This window comes from Aulonocara sp. 'chitande type north' Nkhata Bay, linkage group LG22 (assembly GCF_057382095.1).
Source record: "Aulonocara sp. 'chitande type north' Nkhata Bay isolate Kocher_YH1m ecotype deep benthic linkage group LG22, A_spYH_male_GT1.1, whole genome shotgun sequence".
NCBI lineage: Eukaryota > Metazoa > Chordata > Actinopteri > Cichliformes > Cichlidae > Aulonocara > Aulonocara sp. 'chitande type north' Nkhata Bay.
In genome coordinates, this window is record NC_141364.1 from 1,204,402 (window position 1) to 1,223,795 (window position 19,394).

At 43.4% G+C, this 19,394-nt stretch overlaps 1 protein-coding gene across 1 annotated transcript; it reads left to right on the forward strand.

Annotated features, from left to right (window-relative positions):
- Nucleotides 1-998: 998 nt before the first annotated feature.
- LOC147303115 (derlin-2-like) lies at nucleotides 999-1,481 on the forward strand. The gene is made up of 2 exons (XM_086281199.1): nucleotides 999-1,197; nucleotides 1,312-1,481. Exons 1-2 carry the CDS (start codon nucleotides 999-1,001, stop codon nucleotides 1,479-1,481), a joined length of 369 nt encoding a protein of 122 aa, XP_086137325.1.
- Nucleotides 1,482-19,394: the final 17,913 nt, after the last annotated feature.

Sequence of the window (19,394 nt, forward strand, 5' to 3'; positions counted from 1 at the left end):
CTGAGGTGAAGCCTAGCAGACAGACAGCAGCTATGGCCATGCTTTCAATAATGCACTTTTTTTGCATTGTAGTGTTAAACATTTTACCTTATATATCTTTCAGTGTAATGTAAAGTCATGTGAAAGTTTCAGCTCCTAAAACAAAATAATTTTAAAGTCCTTTTTATTACCTGCAGTTTTTTTCTTTCTGTGTGCACACGTGTTTCCTCATTTTGCAGGTTAGTGTTCGTGGCTGTGCTAATGTGTTCCTGACTGGGACAAAGGGACTAATAACACTGATTCGACTCATTACCTTTCACGGAGGGATCTCTGATTGTATTACCCTGTGAATGCATCAGCTCGTTAATGTGCACGCAGCTGTTAATTGTGCTCGGGCACTTTGATGGACAGCTGTGTGTTATCAGAGTTTTAAAGAGAGCCTCATCGCTGCCGTGCTAATGGACCAGCTGGGAGTGAACCCATCACATTAATGCACGAGCAACAAAGACCAGATACACAAAGTACACGAGAGCGCCACAACAAACACAAACACACATCCAGCGCGGCAGGAAAGAACAACCTGACCTTGTTCAGAAAATAAAATCTTGACCACGCAGCACTGTGGGATCTTTCCCTCGAGTATAAAAGTATTCATATTTCTCTTCTCATGAAAACACAATCTTTGTCTTCTTTCAGTCTGTCAGTTTTATATGTTTGTCTTCACAGTGAACTCTTCCACCTCACAGTGGTATCATGAGCAGAGGTCCTAAACAGAGGCCACAAGTCACAAAGTCCAAATACTGAATCACATTTTAATGAAGTCAATGAACCAAACGAACCAGGTGATCAGGTTCAGACCTCCCTCTCACCACCCACTGTATCCAGCTGGTCTGAGTGTATAACAGTGAGTTTTCAGACCGGCAGAGTTATGACCTAACCAATCTCCAACTAAGCAATCTCCTTCATCAATTGTTCAGATTGCAGGAGGGGTCTTCATGTTTCTCTTTGGTGGACTTCTGATGACTATATTTGGCACTTTTGTGAGTCTGGTGTTCCTGGGCCAGGCCTCCACCATCATGCTGGTGTACGTGTGGAGTCGACGGAACCCGAATGTTCGCATCAACTTCTTTGGCCTGCTCAACGTTCAGGCACCCTTCCTGCCCTGGGTGTTAACGGGATTCTCACTTCTGCTGGGCTCTATCATCGTGGATCTTTTAGGTATTGCTGTTGGTCATGTGTACTTCTTCCTGGAGGATGTTTTCCCAAATCAACCAGGTGGTGGAAGGTGGCTCTAGACCCCATCAATCATAAAGATGCTCTTTGACACTCCAGAAGAATACGCCAACTATAACCCCCTGCCAGAGGCGGGTTTGCGTGGGGGGAAGGACAGCGCCTTGGTGGTTAAATACACCCTCTATTTCATCCCTGATCATCAGGTCACCTTCAGGGACCTTCCTCAGAGAGTTGAAGACACGGTCTTTGTTTTTGACGTGTTTGTTTAGTTGTGGATGAGGAATCCTCCATACCTGCTTCATGCCCTGGAGGACGGGGCTGTGGCCCCCCCACACCCTCTAGCAGATCATTACATGAAGGAACCTTTTAAAAACAAGCGCGTCCATGCTCACAGGTGTACACACGGGTGATCACACCCACAAACTACACCCTTTTTGGCTCCTACCTCAAAGCACACTGTGTTCTGTTGATCTTATGTGCTGCACAATAATGTTTAACATTTAGTATTTACTGTCATATTCCCATATATCATTGTGATGTTGTTGGTTATGTTGCTCTTGTTTTCTTCGGCTTGTTTTCTTTTTTCATTCTCAACAGGTGAAATTAAAAAAGTATCTACTGTTATCTACTGTTATCTACTGTTATCTACTGTTAGCTAGTTTATTGTGATGGTGTTGTTTTTATTATGTTGCTCTTTGTTGTTTGTTTTCTCTTCTGGTTTTTTTTCTCCACACAGGTGATCCAGGTGTTTGTTTTTCTTTCTTTCTTCCCCCTTTCTCACCGTCTCTTCTCCCCTCCTCTCTTTTTCTTTCTCTCCCTCTCTTTCTTTCATTCTTTCTCCCTGTCCTATCCCCCAGTCATGTCTGTCCCGTCTTTAAAAAACGAAAATAAAATAAATACATAATAATAATAAAGGTCAATCAAATGGACCAATATGGCAAGGCCATGATGATCCACTTGGTGAAGTAAATCTGTTTGGCATCTTTCTGCCTTCAGACAACAATTCTGACGGCTAAAGATCCAAATGGGACAGACAAAAAAAAAAGAGAGCTAGCAGGGGAAAACTCCCTTTGACTTCTGGTCGGGTACAAGTCTCTGTAAATGCATTGAATAAATCTATGGCCTTTCACTTTCGTTTCATACAGCACCAAGTCATAACGAGAGTCACCCCATGGGCTTGATAATGTAAGGTAAAGACAACAGTTCTACAGAGAAAACCCCACCAATCAGACGACCCCCTGTGAGCAGATGCTTGGTGAAAGTGGGGAGGAAAAATGTGTTATTTAAATACTTGTAGCTATTAACAGGAAGAAACCTCCAGCAGAGCAAGGCTTAGGCAGGAGCAGCCACCAGAGAGACCGACTGGAGGTGGGGGGGGGACTGGCCAAAGATGCGCTGTGGCCAGGGGTGCTTCCAGAATGTTTCCATAGGGGTGGCCATATGGGCTGTCAAATATAGGTTACTTGTAAATGTGGCAAAAAGGAGAGAGAGAAAAGAATCTATGCCTAGTTATTTCCTGCTATTGAAGTTGATTTTATTGAAAATGGGTACACATGAAAACCAAATAAGATTTTAAAATCCAATAAAGAAGAAGTTAATAATTATTACCGACATAGGACAGTCTTGCTGGGGGGTAAATTTTGGGGGTTTGCCAAGCCTACTAGTTGATGGTTGGGCCAGCTGAATGTCTGCAGGTGTGACTCACTCCTCTGAGTTTCCAAGAAGCAACTCGGGAGTAATTTTGCCTTCAGCTTCTTATCTGAAGAGGTTTGTTCTCCCTTTGTTATCATAAAAACATTAGTTCTGTGCATAAGTCTGCCTGCTGTATCTTCATGTGGAACCAATGCAGCATGATTAAACGCCTCGCACAACTTTCATCAGCATTGTGTAATGACTGTCACCTCTGCACCTCCTCGTTCTAATGGAAAAATGATCTTCAAAGGGAAAATTGTCACGGCTGTGCAGGTCACCGGAAATCTGCTGGTGGCTAACAGGAGTCACCACCTCATCCTCGTGCAGCTGAAAAAAGAAAATGTCCGATATATATATATATATATATATATATATATATATATATATATATATATATATATATTTTTTTTTTTTTTTTCTTTTTCTTTTCCTGTTTCAAACATCAAAGAAGTGAAACTAACTGGAAGCTTCGGAGCCACAACCGACTGAATTAGAGCTGATGCGGGAGCAGTCGTCCCAGGTCAGCCTCCTACCTAATTGGTTCATTACCTTTTGGAGCAGAGAGCTGACGGTTCAGAGGAGGACAGAGTTTATCTTTCATGTCATTTGGCAGAGATCGAGGGTGAAAATTGCTCTTTTGTTCCCTTTAATGCGCCTTTATGTAACGAGCAGAGTGAGATTTACAGGAACATGACTCAGTTCTGCTCTGTTTGGACAAGAACAGCTGAAGAAGAGTCTGATTAGGGAAACATTTTGATGATTTGACTTCAAATCTTTTTATCAAAGCAAGAAACTTATAACCTAAACTGATAAAGGCTCTTGTTTTAGTACTGATATAACAACTGGAAGGAATATAGACCTGATGCTGATTTCTTCTTCTTCTGCTCTCACGGTTGATCTTTTTTTACTCAATATGCAAAATGAGAATTAAAGTCAAACTGCCAGTTTTAAAAAAAAGTCTGCTAATTACCAAACAAACCTGCAAGCCTGTTAGGCTCGCCCACATGGCTGAAAAGCTCCATGGTGGTGCCAATAAATAAAATCCAATCAGCCTTTTAAAACCTGTGCCTGAGGCTCTGAGTGCAGCTGCTGTAAAGAATGTTTCACTGTTGAGCATGATTGATGGCCCGGTTAAGCAGAAGGATTTCTTAAATCTATAATGGAGTTGATATTGCGTCAATAATGAGCTTTCACTGCTTTAAAAAAATAACATCATCACAGTGGACAGGAGGAGGAGGAGGAGCGTGCCTTCTTCGTCGCTGCCACCGACCTCCCCCGGTCGCCTTGTTTCAGCTTCTCAGCCTGTTCTAATCTTTTCATTTAACCTTTATTAGCTGCAGCTCCGTGAAAGCTCTTTGGCCTACACACACACACACACACACACACACACACACACACACACACACACACACACACACACACACACACACACACACCTCACAGGAGATGCACAATGCTCTGCTCTGCGAGTCAACATACACACAGACTTTGTTCTGAACATTTAACAGGCGGCGTGTTTACTGGGGAAACCAGTTGTACTGTATTTCGCCAGTTTGACGAGCTGAGGATCAGACAGCTAAGGCTTGATGGGAACTCCAGAGGACGACGGAGAACGAGGCTCATTCAGGTCTGGTTCAGTGTGGGGCCCCGGAGCTTTGGACGAGGTTGACTTTTTTTTCACAGAAGTCTTTTTAATTGCACCTGGTTTGGCTCCTAACCAGCGGTTCAGTCATCTGACTGACTGTTTTGGAACACCTCGGTATCCCCTCAGAGGAGCTGGAGGAGGGGGCTTCGGAGCAGGAGATCTGGGCTAAACCGATGCCCCTGAGTCCCAAACCAAGACAGGCAGCAGAAATGGGCATTGTATTTAAACTAGAGCTGATATCAAACACAAAAGCCTAAAATATTTTAACAGAGAAGCCTGTGGGAGAACTCTCTAACAGCAGTGACGGCGGTAGATTAAAAGAAATGCTTCAGTACCTACAGATATTTTCAGCTTTGACAACTTGATTGTCACCTTCATTTTTAGGTATTTAGCATAAACATGAGGAAAAATTACAGAAAAGTAGTGAAAATACTGTTAGAGGAGTACTACGCCAACGCACACAGACACACACAGACACACACACAGTCCATTTGCAGCCTGGATGAACTGCCGAGTCTTCTCAGTGATCCTCCAAACAGTTTAACTGCTTCACCCCAAGCATGAAACTGTAAGTTCGTCCATCTCGGTGATCATCGTTTCATCAGTGGAGTTGAGCTTTCCTATTCATCCATCCTTTTTTATCCACTGAATGATCCTTTTAACTGCCTTCCATCCCATTCTTTCTCCTCTCTGTTTCTCCAACTGTGAGGTTCCCATCGATGAAGCAGAAGGCTATGGAATCAAAGCCTTTATTCTAAAATAACAAACCCCACCATGTGTGAGTCTGTATTCTGGTTTATGCCCCACAACATGTTCCTGTGTGTGTCTGTGTTCTTGCCATGTGTCAGTCTGCCACCTCTATCTGTGGATGTCCTCCAGCCACTTTCAGTCACCTTGATGTGCTCACATTTACCTTGCAGCTACATCAGCCACTGAAAGAATCGCCTCACCTGACAGACTGAGTGGTGTGTTCAGCTTCAGCTTTTAGCATTCCAGGTCCAGTCTCGACTGTCAAGGAGCCCCAAATAACGATGCTCATGATGTGAGTGTGTTTATCTTGAATGCTTGTCTCATTACCAGGCTGTATAAACTACAAGCTGATGCATAGAGTGAAGTTAAAAGATTGAGTAAAAATAGGAGACGAAGACATTCAATTGGCATCTAATTGCCAAAAACTGCAGTTCCTTCAGTGGCCACATGTAGCTGTCTCTACCAATGAGTCTGTCCCCATGTTAAAGTCTCCAGCATCACAGCAGACATTAACGGCCTGCTACTAAACACTGTTTTGGTCTGTAGGGGTGCTGTTAGGGTCATGACCTCTTTGACCGACAGGTGGATGGTGACACAGACAGCGGTAGCTGCTAGCTGCCTGCTAGGCTTCACCTTAGCTAATTGTGTGTGCTGTTGGAGCCGTAAAGCCGTCTGCAAACAGACTATCCAAGAAGTCTCCGCTCCAAATTTGGTGAAACTCTTGTATAGAATCCAGTATTTACCATATATTAGTGGATATCAGCTACGAATAAACAGACAGGGGAAACACTGGACGAGAGACTAAAGATTAGAGCAGATACGAGGACATGTGACGCTGTAACCACAGTAATTTTACATCAGCACTCCCAAAACGCTACACTCTCACAGAACTGGACAGTGTCTGTCTCTCTCCCATTCAAGTACTCAAACGGCGGTGTGTTTGAGTACTTGAGCCTATTTACTTCTGCAAATACTGCTACTCCATACTTAAATCCACCAGTAAATAAAAAAGGAATAAAATGACAACAAGGTCAAACTGATGAGTATAATCCCCGACAGGAGATCAGCCCTGAGAGCTCTGAGCGCCACAATACCAGAGTCCATCAAGTCCAACAGCAGCTGTGAACTACGTCCTATAACTAAAGGAAAAACATATTTCTGTCACACAGAGAAGTGATTTCTCTGAACATCTCAAGGCTCCAAAGATTTTCTGTTTCACCAATGATAATTGTCTCCTCGTCTCACCTTCCCTGTTTTCTGACCCATGGGAGCTTCCAGCCTGCTGTGACCTCACGGTGTAATTTCCTGTTCAGCCAGCAGCGGGTGAGAGCGAGCAACCCTCTGAGGAGATAACAGTCTCGTCTGCTTCACAGCGTCTTTGAACGCTTCACGGCGGTGTTTGTTTCTTGCGTGTCGGTCTGTGTCACTCCCGGTGTGGCCCCGCTGTAACTCATTATAAAAAACCTTGACAGACACTCACATCTTTGCTCTTTGGTGCTTGCCACCTCTCCTCCATCCGTCCTTAAAGCCAAACCTCTGCTCCTGCTGGTGACAGCAAACATTAAAAGCAGCCAGTTTGATGATTTTCAGCCTTCCTTTTAAGTCGACAGAAGCACAAGCTGAAGAAAAGAAAACAGGCCTGAAGCTGTTGGCATGGCCACCGATGGGCAGAGCAAATGGAGGAGGCGGCAGGAAAGACCGTGTGAGAAACATCTTTTAAAAGCTGCAGGGCTAGCTCCTTTTTTCCTAACAAAGGGAAGGAGAAAGAAGGATAAGGAAAAATGGCTGTGCTGCGGAGGATAGAGACAGGTTTATCAAAGAACATAAAAGATGGTAAAAAAAAGTTGACTGAGTGGGAAGCAGGAACGACCTTTTCTGCTTTTCTAGGTGGAAACAAGCGGCAGCTTTCAAAGCTTGTAGGGTAAATAAGGAGGTCAGTTTGTGTGAATGAATGAAGCAACAGCTGACAGAGGAGGCGGTGCAGCCCTGCAGTCTGACACTAAACAGCCTCTCAGCAGGTCAGTGATGGCCAGTGATGGCTGATGTTGATCACTTCCTGTAGCTTTGTCTCGTGTCTTTGTCACGTGGATAACTGCGACCATCCTCTTACCAAGGACCTTCTATCCTGCCTTGATAGCTTCAGCCTTAAACAATACATAAACTTCCCTACCCACATTAAGGGCCACACTTTGGACCTAGTCTGCTGTTCTGGACTTACCCCCTCCATCTGTACAGCTGACGAACTGCTAATTTCGGACCATCTACTTCTCTCCTTTAATGTTCACATGACCCTCTCTGTAATTAACAATCCCCGTATTATCTCTTTCCGGAATATCAAGAATATAAATCTTGATATCCTTTCCTCTGCTTTTTCTAGCTGCTTGTCTTCTAACAACTTAGCTATTCAAGAGGACCTGGTACTTTTTTATAATCATAGCCTTAGTAGTATTTTAAATTCCCTGGCTCCACAAAAAACCAGAACTGTACTTTTTTCTCGCTCTGCACCCTGGTACACCCCTGAACTCCGGCTACTGAAAGCTAAAGGCCGACAGCTTGAACGTCTCTATAAGAAAACTGGCCTTACTATTCATAAGGATATGTTTAATAACCACGTTCTGTTTTACCAGGAATGTATTAGTCAAACCAAATCTGCTTATTACTCTGCTATTGTCTGCTCAAGTGAGAACTCTACCAAGACCCTTTTCTCACTATTCAACTCTTTTAACAGGCCACCTGATTCTCTCCCTGCTCATCTCTATTCATCTAACTTCTGTGATGCTCTAATGCTATTCTTTATTGATAAAATTCATAAAATACACTTAGACCTGGACCCTAATGCTCAATGTAGCTTCTCTGTCCTAACTTCTCCCCCTTCTCACTTCCTCTCTGTTTTTCAACTTCCATCCTTAGCTGATATTGCTGATCTCATCCATAAATCAAAGCCTTCTACCTGCCAGCTCAATCCTATCCCCACTGTCCTCGTCAAAGCCTGCTTACTCCCTCTCCTTCCCCTCATATCTGCTATTATTCACTCTTCACTCACCACTGGAACTGTTCCTGCTTCCTTCAAAGTTGCTGCTATTACCCCAATTCTGAAAAAAACTGGTCTAGATCCCAACAACTTTAATAATTTTCGTCCTATCTCCAATCTACCATTTCTCTCAAAAATCCTTGAAAAAATAGTTGCTTCACAAGTCCATCTTCACCTAACTGATAATAACCTTTACGAACAGTTCCAGTCTGGCTTTCGTCCTCTACATAGCACTGAAACTGCTCTTATAAAAATAACAAACGACCTTCTTATAGCAGCTGATTCTGGTCTCCTCTCCATCCTTATCCTTCTTGATCTGAGTGCAGCTTTTGACACCATCTCTCATCCCATTCTCCTTAGCAGATTAGCTTCTATTGGTCTCTCTCACACTCCACTAGCCTGGTTTAAATCATACCTATCTGACCGCACTCAGTTCATTCAATTAAAATCCTTCACTTCTCAGCTTTCTCCTTTATCCACTGGGGTGCCCCAGGGATCTGTCCTCGGGCCCCTTCTTTTCATCATCTACCTTCTTCCACTCTGACATATTTTTCGTAATTATAATATTCAGTTCCACTGCTACGCCGATGACACCCAGCTCTATCTCTCTACCAAACCTGACTCTACTCTTCCTCCACCCTCCCTCATCCTCTGTCTAGCTCAACTTAATTCTTGGTTCTCCTCCAACTTTCTTAAACTCAACAGCAATAAATCGGAACTTCTTCTGGTTGGCACTAAACGACTGCTATCCAGAATTAACAATTTCTCTCTCACCATCAATAACTCGCTGGTCCCTATCTCTCCCTCTGTGAAAAGCTTGGGTGTCATTCTCGATAGCACATTATCCTTTAACTCACATATCAATAATATTACACGTGCAGCATATTTCCAACTCCGTAACATTAATCGCCTCCGCCCCTTCCTCACACCTCACGCCACTGCCATTCTCATCCATAATCTTGTTATCTCTAGAATTGACTACTGCAACTCATTATTATTTGGCCTCACACAAAAATCTATCAACAAGCTCCAACGTGTCCAGAACTCTGCTGCCCGTATTATTACTAGGACTTCTTCTACCCACCACATCTCCCCAATCCTGAAGCAACTTCACTGGCTCCCGGTCAAATTTCGCATCCATTTTAAAATAATTCTGTATACATTCAAGGCTATTCATTCTCTCTCTCCACCGTACCTCTCTGACTTATTACAGATGAAGCTCCCATCCCGCTGCCTCAGATCTTCATCTTCTCTTTCTCTCTCTGTTCCCTCTGCTCGTCTGATCACAATGGGAGGGAGGGCCTTTAGTTGCTCTGCCCCTCGACTTTGGAATTCCCTACCCCCGGACCTCAGAAATATTAGTTCATTCTCTCTTTTTAAGTCCACCCTCAAAACTCATCTGTTTAAAATTGCCTATTCTTAAATTTCTGTATGTTTTAACTTTTATCTTCTATTTTTATCATTGTGTATATTTCCAGTTTTTATCTGTTGTACAGTGTCCTTGGGTGCTTTGAAAGGCGCTATTTAAATAAAATGTATTATTATTATTATTATTTACTGCACTGTTTCCAGGTAATGTATCTGCTGTGTGTTAACTGCGCACTCCTCCTCTCCTTTGTAACGATAGCAAGAAATTACACATGAATGTGAAACACCTTGGGCTAAAATTAAGAACTCCTGCAGTTTTTCAATAGAGTTCAAAAATGTGACGTCATGTCTGGGGCTAGCGCGCGGGCTATTTCAAGACAACAGTCACAGAGACAGTGTATGGAAGGTTACTTTTAAAATGTATTCCACTACAGATTACATGTCCCAAAATGTATTTTGTAACGTATCCTGATTACTTTGGATTACTTAATATATGATCATGCTTTTTACAGCTACATGAATGTGATTTATTACTATTACTGAAGGCTACTCTCCACACCAACACCAGCTAGATTCAAATCATAATATAAATGAGTAACAGTAGGTGGACATTAGGTAAGGCTGCACTTTTTGCAGCGATCTCGTATAGAAAACTTTTCAGCGCGTATATAACACAGGTCCGCGGCTCCGAAGCGTAGTAAAGGGACCTCTGGCTAATACGTCGGGTTCGTGTCGGCTCGTAGCTGAAAACTAGCTTTACTTTGTTGTCTGGGTCACTTTGCTAGCAGAGACAGAGAGAGGCGTTGAAAGGCTGCTGCAACGGGACTTATTGTTTCAGAGGAAAACATGAACTCAGCGTACAGTTGAGTCTTAACAGCTTACTCACAGCTGGGCTCGTCAGGCTCTCTTCTTGGCTGCAGTGGTTATTATTATATTTACATGCTTCCAGCTCCCGTTTCTGCTCAGTGACAGCTCCTACTTTTCCTTTTTCTCCCTCACTCACAGACACATCACGGGTCCATCCTCCCTGCAGCTCGGACTACACTGCCCATCAGGCTTTAGGGCGATGCCTGTAACACTCTGCCTGTTGCCTTCATATTAAATCATTTTTAGTGAATAATTTTTAAAAATATTTCTTCATGTCATTATGCGGGCCACCAGTAGAGGTGACATGGGCCGCGAAATTGAGACACAGACATTAGAGCCTCTGAATGTGTGTTTTGTTTGGGTTTCCACTGGGTGGCTGAACCGGCTCTTTAGGTTGTTTTGTTGCTTTAATTAATTTATTATTAACAATAATATAAAATTATGCACAAAAGGAATTACTAATGTAAAAAAAAAAAGTGGATTTATTTATATATGTTTATATATAAATATATACGGTGGCCCCTAGAGACAAAACACTCAAAAAACACATTTCTAGCGTTAACTGAACTTCCAAAGCAGAGCTACTAGATCACTTAAATTACACAATTGAAAGCATGTGTGTATTGTTTGTGTATTTATACACAGGCACTCATATATATTCAAATAATTAAAAAAAAAATGTTCATTTACCTGTTACTACCACACACCAAATCCAGTCGTTGGTACTTCCTGGCTCAACGCTGCCCCCTAGCATCCTGGAGCGCTTCTGTTGTGTTTTGTACGTGTTTTGAAGTTTGTATGTGTTTTGTCTGTAGGGGCCACCGTAAATATACTTTTATTTATTTACGCCACATAAAATGTAATAAATAAATCATATAATACAAAAACCAACTATTCACATTTCAGCTTTTAACTATTTAAATTTGCAGCTTTTTCCTTTTAAACAAATTTAAAGTGAAACAACACAAAACACTGCAAACACAACACAATTAAATATAAATCAGTCAGTGCGCCCCAGAGTGGCTGTGGCTACAATGTAGCTGCCATCACCAGTGTGTGAATGTCTGTGTTACACCCCGGCCTAGGCAACCGGGGTGCAACGCAGGAAAATAAAAATAAGGAAAATAAAAATAATCCCAAAACGAGATTTAAAGCAAAATACCACATTTATTTACATCACCAAACACCAGACGTCAAACTATTTACAACGGGGGGGAAGATCGCGACCATGACACACTGAAACACAAGGCTTAAATACATAGAAGGGCAATCAGGGAATGGACAACAGGAGGGAAACACAGCTGGGGCAAATTAGACCTGACGAGACAGGGAAACGTAAACTGAAAACACTAAGATAACACAGACTTTCAAAGTAAAACAGGAAACACATAAATCATGCAAAAACAAAACACTGACACACCGAAACGTAACATTTCCCCCTACCCAAAAATCAAACATGTAACCCCAAGTGAAAAGTTTGATTCAGACAAACGAAGGCTGAAACGAAGGCAGACGAAGCTGATGGAGGCTGGAGCGGTCCCACTGACCCTCCAGCAGACGACGAAGGCTGGAGCGGTCCCTCGGACCCTCCAGCGAAGGCGGATGAAGGCTGGAGCGGTCCCACGGACCCTCCAGCGACGACAAAGGCTGGGGCGGTCCCACGGACCCTCCCCCCAGCGAAGGCGGATGAAGGCAGACGAAGCTGATGGAGGCTGGTGCGGTCCCCCGGACCCTCCAGCAGAGGCGGATGAAGGCTGGAGCGGTCCCTCGGACGCTCCAGCGACGGCGGATGAGCAGCCCACCAGCTGCACACACGGACACGCAGCCCACCAGCTGCACACACGGACACGCAGCCCACCAGCTGCACACACGGACACGCAGCCCACCAGCTGCAGAAGGCTGGAGCGGTCCCTCGGATCCTCCAGCGAAGGCGGATGAAGGCTGGAGCGGTCCCTCGGATCCTCCAGCGAAGACAGACGAGCAGCTCACTAGCTGCACACATAGACACGCAGCCCACCAGCTGCACACACGGACACGCAGCCCACCAGCTGCAGAAGGCTGGAGCGGTCCCTCGGATCCTCCAGCGAAGGCGGATGAAGGCTGGAGCGGTCCCCGGGCCCTCCAGCGAAGACAGACGGAGGCTGAAGCGGTCCTCGGACCCTCCAGCGAAGACAGAAGGCCGAAGCTGTCCCTCCTTCGGACCCTCCAGCGATCCCGGACCCTCCAGCGAAGACAGACGGCTGAAGCGGTCCTCGGACCCCTCAGCGATCCCGGACGAGCCCCCATATGTTACACCCCGGCCTAGGCAACCGGGGTGCAACGCAGGAAAATAAAAATAAGGAAAATAAAAATAATCCCAAAACGAGATTTAGAGCAAAATACCACATTTATTTACATCACCAAACACCAGACGTCAAACTATTTACAACGGGGGGGAAGATCGCGACCATGACACACTGAAACACAAGGCTTAAATACATAGAAGGGCAATCAGGGAATGGACAACAGGAGGGAAACACAGCTGGGGCAAATTAGACCTGACGAGACAGGGAAACGTAAACTGAAAACACTAAGATAACACAGACTTTCAAAGTAAAACAGGAAACACATAAATCATGCAAAAACAAAACACTGACACACCGAAACGTAACATCTGTGTGAATGGGTGGATGACTGGATATGTAAAGCGCTTTGGGGTCCTTAGGGACTAGTAAAGCGCTATATAAATACAGGCCATTTACCATTTACCATATAAATTAAAATATGAAAACAAAAAGAAGACGCATATTCTCTGTCATATGGACCTGCATGAATAAACTTTCTGAATCCTTTATCATCAGCAACTGAAAATTAGTGATGTGTGGATCGATCCTGAAATATCGATTCCTCCGATACCAATCATTTATGTTCTAGAATCGATTCTCACATTAAATATCGATATTTTAGTAATTTAGAGTAAATTTGTAGCTTATCATTAACAGGAACACAGTGGAAAGAAACTATAACATTCGGATTGTCTACATTCAAAGGAACTACTTCCTCTTCCGCCTTTCATAGTCATGGGCGAAATACGGCTGTATAAATGTCTCGCAGCCCCTGGCGTGCGCACTCACAACAATGGCTGAGCGTAATTGTGCGGATGTATTTTACCTCCACAAACAGCTGAGACATGGTTTGCGATACATGTGGCAAAAAAGTGCTCCAAGAGTGAGGTGGGAGGCCATACTAGGGAGACATTCAAAAGGGCTGTTGGGGGGTTAAATACATTTTACAGGCTTTATTTATCGGACAAAATACGTTAAATGTCATCGTTATTATTGGCCGGCCTGGAAACAGCGGGGGTGTCCAAATTCAGAGGCTGCTTCCACCTGAGGACCTGCCTTCGCGGTCTAAAGAAAGCCGGGTAGTATGTCACGAGCTCCCTCGGTGGAGTGAAACTCGGCCATCTGCTCCTTGCTGTCTAAAATATAACCGGGCGCTGGCATAAACTCTCGACCGTCTCACACTTCTGTTTAGTTTTCTGTTTGACGTTTATTCAGCTGTGTGAAAACCCCGCAGGAACCCACCCGAGGGATCAATACAGATTAAATTTTTAATTTGAATCTCAGCCAAACCGATTTACTCACGAACAAATAAAACACCGAAAAAGCCAAACAATAACATTTTTAATTATCAAAGTGACTTATATATCATGTTTAACCCAAGTAGCGAAAGACCGCGGGGGTTTGAAGACAATGTGTTAGCTCAGATATTTGAAGTTTACACAGCTACATTCTCACCTGAAGATATGTTAAAGGTTTTTTTGCGACCCAGAAAGAGAAATAAGAGTGATATTAAAACTAAGTAGCTGCCGCCATTGTTGGAAACTGGAATTGGCTGTGTAAGTGTGCACTCCTGCTCATGTTAAAAAAAAAGTGTTCAAACCCCTAGACCCTGTTACAAGCACACTGAACAAAATATGCAGGGCTGTACCCTAACTTTGTTGGTTTATAGCTCCGGTGCTACAAAGGTTACTCGTTTTGTAGCGCAGACCAAAAAGTAGTAGCACAAGCATGAATTGTGATATTTTTTCACATTATCTAACATTATCTCTTTTAAATATCTAGGATTGTCTTATATACTTTTTTGTTGCTGTTTCTGAGCAGTAATGAAAAAATAAAAGTGCCTTAGCATAGTAAATCAGCCATGGAAAGTCCTTTTCCCACCTGCTCTTGTGTGACGCCTGATTACTGACTGATGCCTGATTGCTCTTCATGCATATGGTACAAACAAACGCCACATATTCCTTTTGGAGTGAAGGTCCTCCGACAAGACGCCCAGCCTAGTGTTTCTGGGTGGAACGCCCCACTGTCAAGTTTCAAAAGAAACACGCCAGTGGAAAGCAACGGAGATGCTGAAGGCCAGACAGTCCAGATCCCCAAGGATCCACAGAAGGGACCAGTGTCATCCAACTACTAGCTGATAACATCGAAGCTCCTGTCAAGCATCATAGTGGCTACGAGTTGTGTAAAGTGCTTTGAGTGCTCAGAAAGAGCAGAAAAGCCTATTTACCATAACAGGACACGTAGAGCCTTTGAAAAGGACAAAGAAGAATGAGGGGCGAACAACATTAGAGGCCAACTTCAAGGCAATTGGACAAGTCACCATCATCACCATGTTTTAACGTGGGAGTTTGTTGATCAGGTCCAGTAAAGGTTTTAATGTTGATCACAGGAACAGTCCTGTTACTTTGGATTGTAGAAACACGTTTTCTTTTACTTTGCCTCACCATGATAGTATACACAAAAACACGCACACACACACACTTTTTTTCTCTCTCTCTTAAAATATTGTACAAGCAAGTAGCATCTACTGGGGTCAGTACAATTACACTGTAGTTCGACAAGTGAAAACTGGTGGCTGCTACCAACAATAAGTCCCCACACATTCTAAAATATTCAACTTTCTGTGTAATGCTGCCATCTGCTGTATTACATCAAGCTACAGCTGGCCAACATTTGACTTAATGTAACTCATCAAATTGTATTTTGTGGCTCTCAGAGATCAGGAGACTTCAGGTACCAGAGTCAGTAATGAGAGCTGCAGCCAAACAATTTCAACCCAAGATGGCGCCGGTGTCTATGGCTGGCCGTCTTTACTCTCGCCTGCATCTGCCCCTTTGCTCGTTACCCTCTCTACCCCGGCTTCTGGATTTTGGCATAGTACTCTTTATTTTCTTCATATTATGCTCATCAGATGGCTGTGCATTGTTAACATATGACCGGCAAACACTCCTAGACCTCCGTTTCTCCTATTAACAACGCTTCGATCGACACTGGACTTTGGGAGATGCCGCCCCATTACGACCAGACTCCCCCACTAGCTTTCCCTGCCTTACCCCCTTTCAGAAACGATACAGGAGACGCGATAAAAGGAGTGGCTTCCGTGTGCGTATGAAAGCTTACCTTGAAGCATGGGCTACGGTTTATGCATATGCCTATGGGGACTTGCTACGCTCTTTCCATCCAGTCTCCAGTGATCGCCCCGTCACTAAACTGCTTGGCCACCAGTGGATTTGCTCCGTCTCACAGTAAGCTTACTCAGCCCTTCCAGCGGCATGCCTCCCTGCTCCGACCTGGATCGCCTCGTACAGACGTAGTGTCAACCACAGCAACCTCAGTGCCCTGCGACATGCTACTCATGCGGATGCTGCGCCCTGGACACGGATGGCTCTTCAACGTCAGGTCGCTGGTAAATAAGACCTTTGTGTTAAACGACTTTTTCTCCGCCATGAGCCTTGATGCTCTCTTTTTGACAGAGACCTGGATTCGCCCTGGTGAGTCGCTTCCTTTTTCTGAGCTTCTCCCCCCGGACTGTGTCTTTTTTTAGCTCTCCAAGGCTTACAGGTAGAGGCGGTGGCTTAGCCTCGGTCTCTAAATGTAAATACCAAGTCCAACAGCTACCCTCTCCTTCCTACCTCAGCTACGAGGCTCAACTTCTGGAGATGACCGCCTCGTGAACGTCTCTGTTTGTTGTGGTTTACCGGCCACCTAAATATAAAAGGGGTTAGGGTTAGGTTAACCCCCTATATAAAAACCCTAACCCTAAAGACTTTTATTCACGAATTTGCTGACCTTCTTGGTTCAGTTATTTTTAAATATGACTTTGTGCTTATTGTTGGTGATTTTAACATTCATATCTATTCATACCGGTGTCACTCCATACTCTCAAGCGACTTATTGACCAATCAAAGACCACCTCTCCTGCTTATGATATCCTTCCATCTCATATAGTCAAGGATTGTTTCAGTGTAACTGGACCCAGCATCCTATCTCTAATGAATATATCCCTACTTGCAGGCTCTGTTCCTTTAGCCTTCAAACACGCTTGTTGTCCAGCCCGTTCTTAAAAAAGGCACCTTGACCTTCATAACAATCTTGGGAACTACAGGCCGATCTCTAAGCTTCCATTCCTGTCCAAAATACTGGAGAGGATTGTTCTTTCACAACTCCCGCCGTATTTGGATGCGAATGCCATTTATGATAAATTTCAGTCTGCTTACAAACCCTGTTATAGTACTGAAACGGCCTTGAGTACTGACCTTACTTTGAGTTTCATTTTGTAAAAAGTGACAAAAAAATTAGCGTCCGCTGTTCACTGCGTGGGAAGAAAACTTCTTTTTACAGCGAAAAAAACCCTAAACCTCCGCGCAAGCACCAAGTGCGCTGCCACGGGAATGTGACATTCACAGAGAAACTCGCGGATTCTTCCACTGACCGCGGCACACCTGCACCAGGGTAAACCTCCGCCTACCCCACTCCTGCTTTACAGGTGAAAATAGAGCAACAGGACCGCTGAGTCTTTGACTTTATTTATTTTCTGCTGTGTTTTACTTGCATCTATTTGAAAGACTGAGTGTAAACACAAAACCCTTTTTATTTTATGTGCTGGAATGTGCAGAAAATAGGTTTAAATGTTAAACATATTTCTTCCAGTCAGAGAATGTCTTGATGCATAAAATTAAAAGATTAAAACTAATAAAATAATTTTTAAAAAGAGACTTTTTCATTTGATTACATTTTATATGATGGATTACGTAGAAAACGTAGAATTGGGCTGAAAGATCTATCGCTTTATCACCTGTTCAGGTTGTAAATCATAGTTTTAAAAACTAACTACATAACTAAGTAACTAATTACTAATTACTAGGACTGAGTGCGCTGCCACGGGAATGTGAAATTCACCGAGAAACTCTCTGATTCTTCCACTGACCGCTGCGACACACCTGCACCAGGGCAAGAGCAACAGGACCGCTGAGTCTTTGATTTTATTTATTTTCTGCTGTGTTTTACTTGCATCTATTTGAAAGAGTGAGTGTAAACACATCATCTGATGAATAAACTCAGATGCATCTGAGCTGCCTGCATAAAGGGTCCTTTAATAATTTACACACAGCTTGCCCCGCAAACCATGACAGAAACGGTGAGTTGAGGATTAACAGAAACATCTGGTTAGCTCTTCTTTAGCTTGTCTGCAAAAAATCTGAAATACTGAATGTAAAATTCAACATAATATTACTGTACTGTGTGTGTATAACCTCTTTTTAAGTTTTGTGGATGTTATACATGGTTATGCTGAGGATGTGTCGGCCAGTTTCTACTGGAAATGCCTTTTGGTTAAACTGTCAGCGAGGAGTTTGCATTTGCACTGTTACATGTTTATATAACTTTAATGCAGATAAAAACAGCTGCTTGTTTAAGTGAAAATACATTGATGTTTTTTTTCCCCATTGATGGGGGTTTTTTTTTTTGCACTAATAAAATTGTGGAGTTGTAAAGTATTTTGTCTAGTGTCAATTATATCATTGTTTCAAATTTTCAAATGTATATCCTGATAAATATTTTTGGTCATATCGTCATACATAAGATGAATCACAGCTTATTCTACATTAAACACTAAAGTGCTAATCATATTAAAACAGCAACACACCAACCGAAATGGCAAAGTCTGCTTAGCAGTGGAACTAATTATCATGCTAACTAGCATATCCACGATGAGTGAATAGACCTCTAATAACTCTTAACAACAGTCTACATCACACCATCCATCCATCCATCCATCCATTTTTTTATCTGGGGCCAGGTTGTGGGGGAAGTAGCCCAAGCAGAGAATCCCAGACCTCCCTCTCCTCAGCCACCTCCTCCAGCTTGTCAAAGCAAACACCAAGATGTTCCCAGGCCAGCTGAGAGATATAATCTCTTCAGGGTGTCCTTGATCTGCCCCGGGGCTGTGACATGCCCAGAACACCTCACTCAGGAGGCGCCCAGGAGGCATCCTTGTCAGATGCCTGAACCACCTCAATTGGCTCCTTTCGATGTGGAGCAGCAGCTCAACTCTGAGCCCATCCTGCCCCAACAACAACCAGTACAGGGGACTTACCCTGTAATTTTTGTAGCATGTACTTTCCATGTAAAAGTGGAGCCAATGCTGAAATGCATAAAATGTGCAATTTTACTCATGGCCAGCAGAGGGCGGCTTCTGACTGCAAGTCTGATTGTATAGTATGTATTTATCAGATCAATTGATGGACTATGCATCTCTTTTAAATCTTGGGAATTAGACAAATTATCCACTCTAATGGACTGTTTTAAGGGATGACAAATAATTTTCTGCAGCTGAACCCAGACAAGACTGAGTGCTTAATTCTTGCTCCAGAGAGTATCAAGCCCCAAATTAGTCAACATTTGGGTCTTTTGTCATCCTCGATAAAAGCCACTGCTCAGAATCTTGAGATGAGATCTCTGTCTTTTGATGCTCACATTAAATCTGTGACCTGCTTCGCTTTTTTCA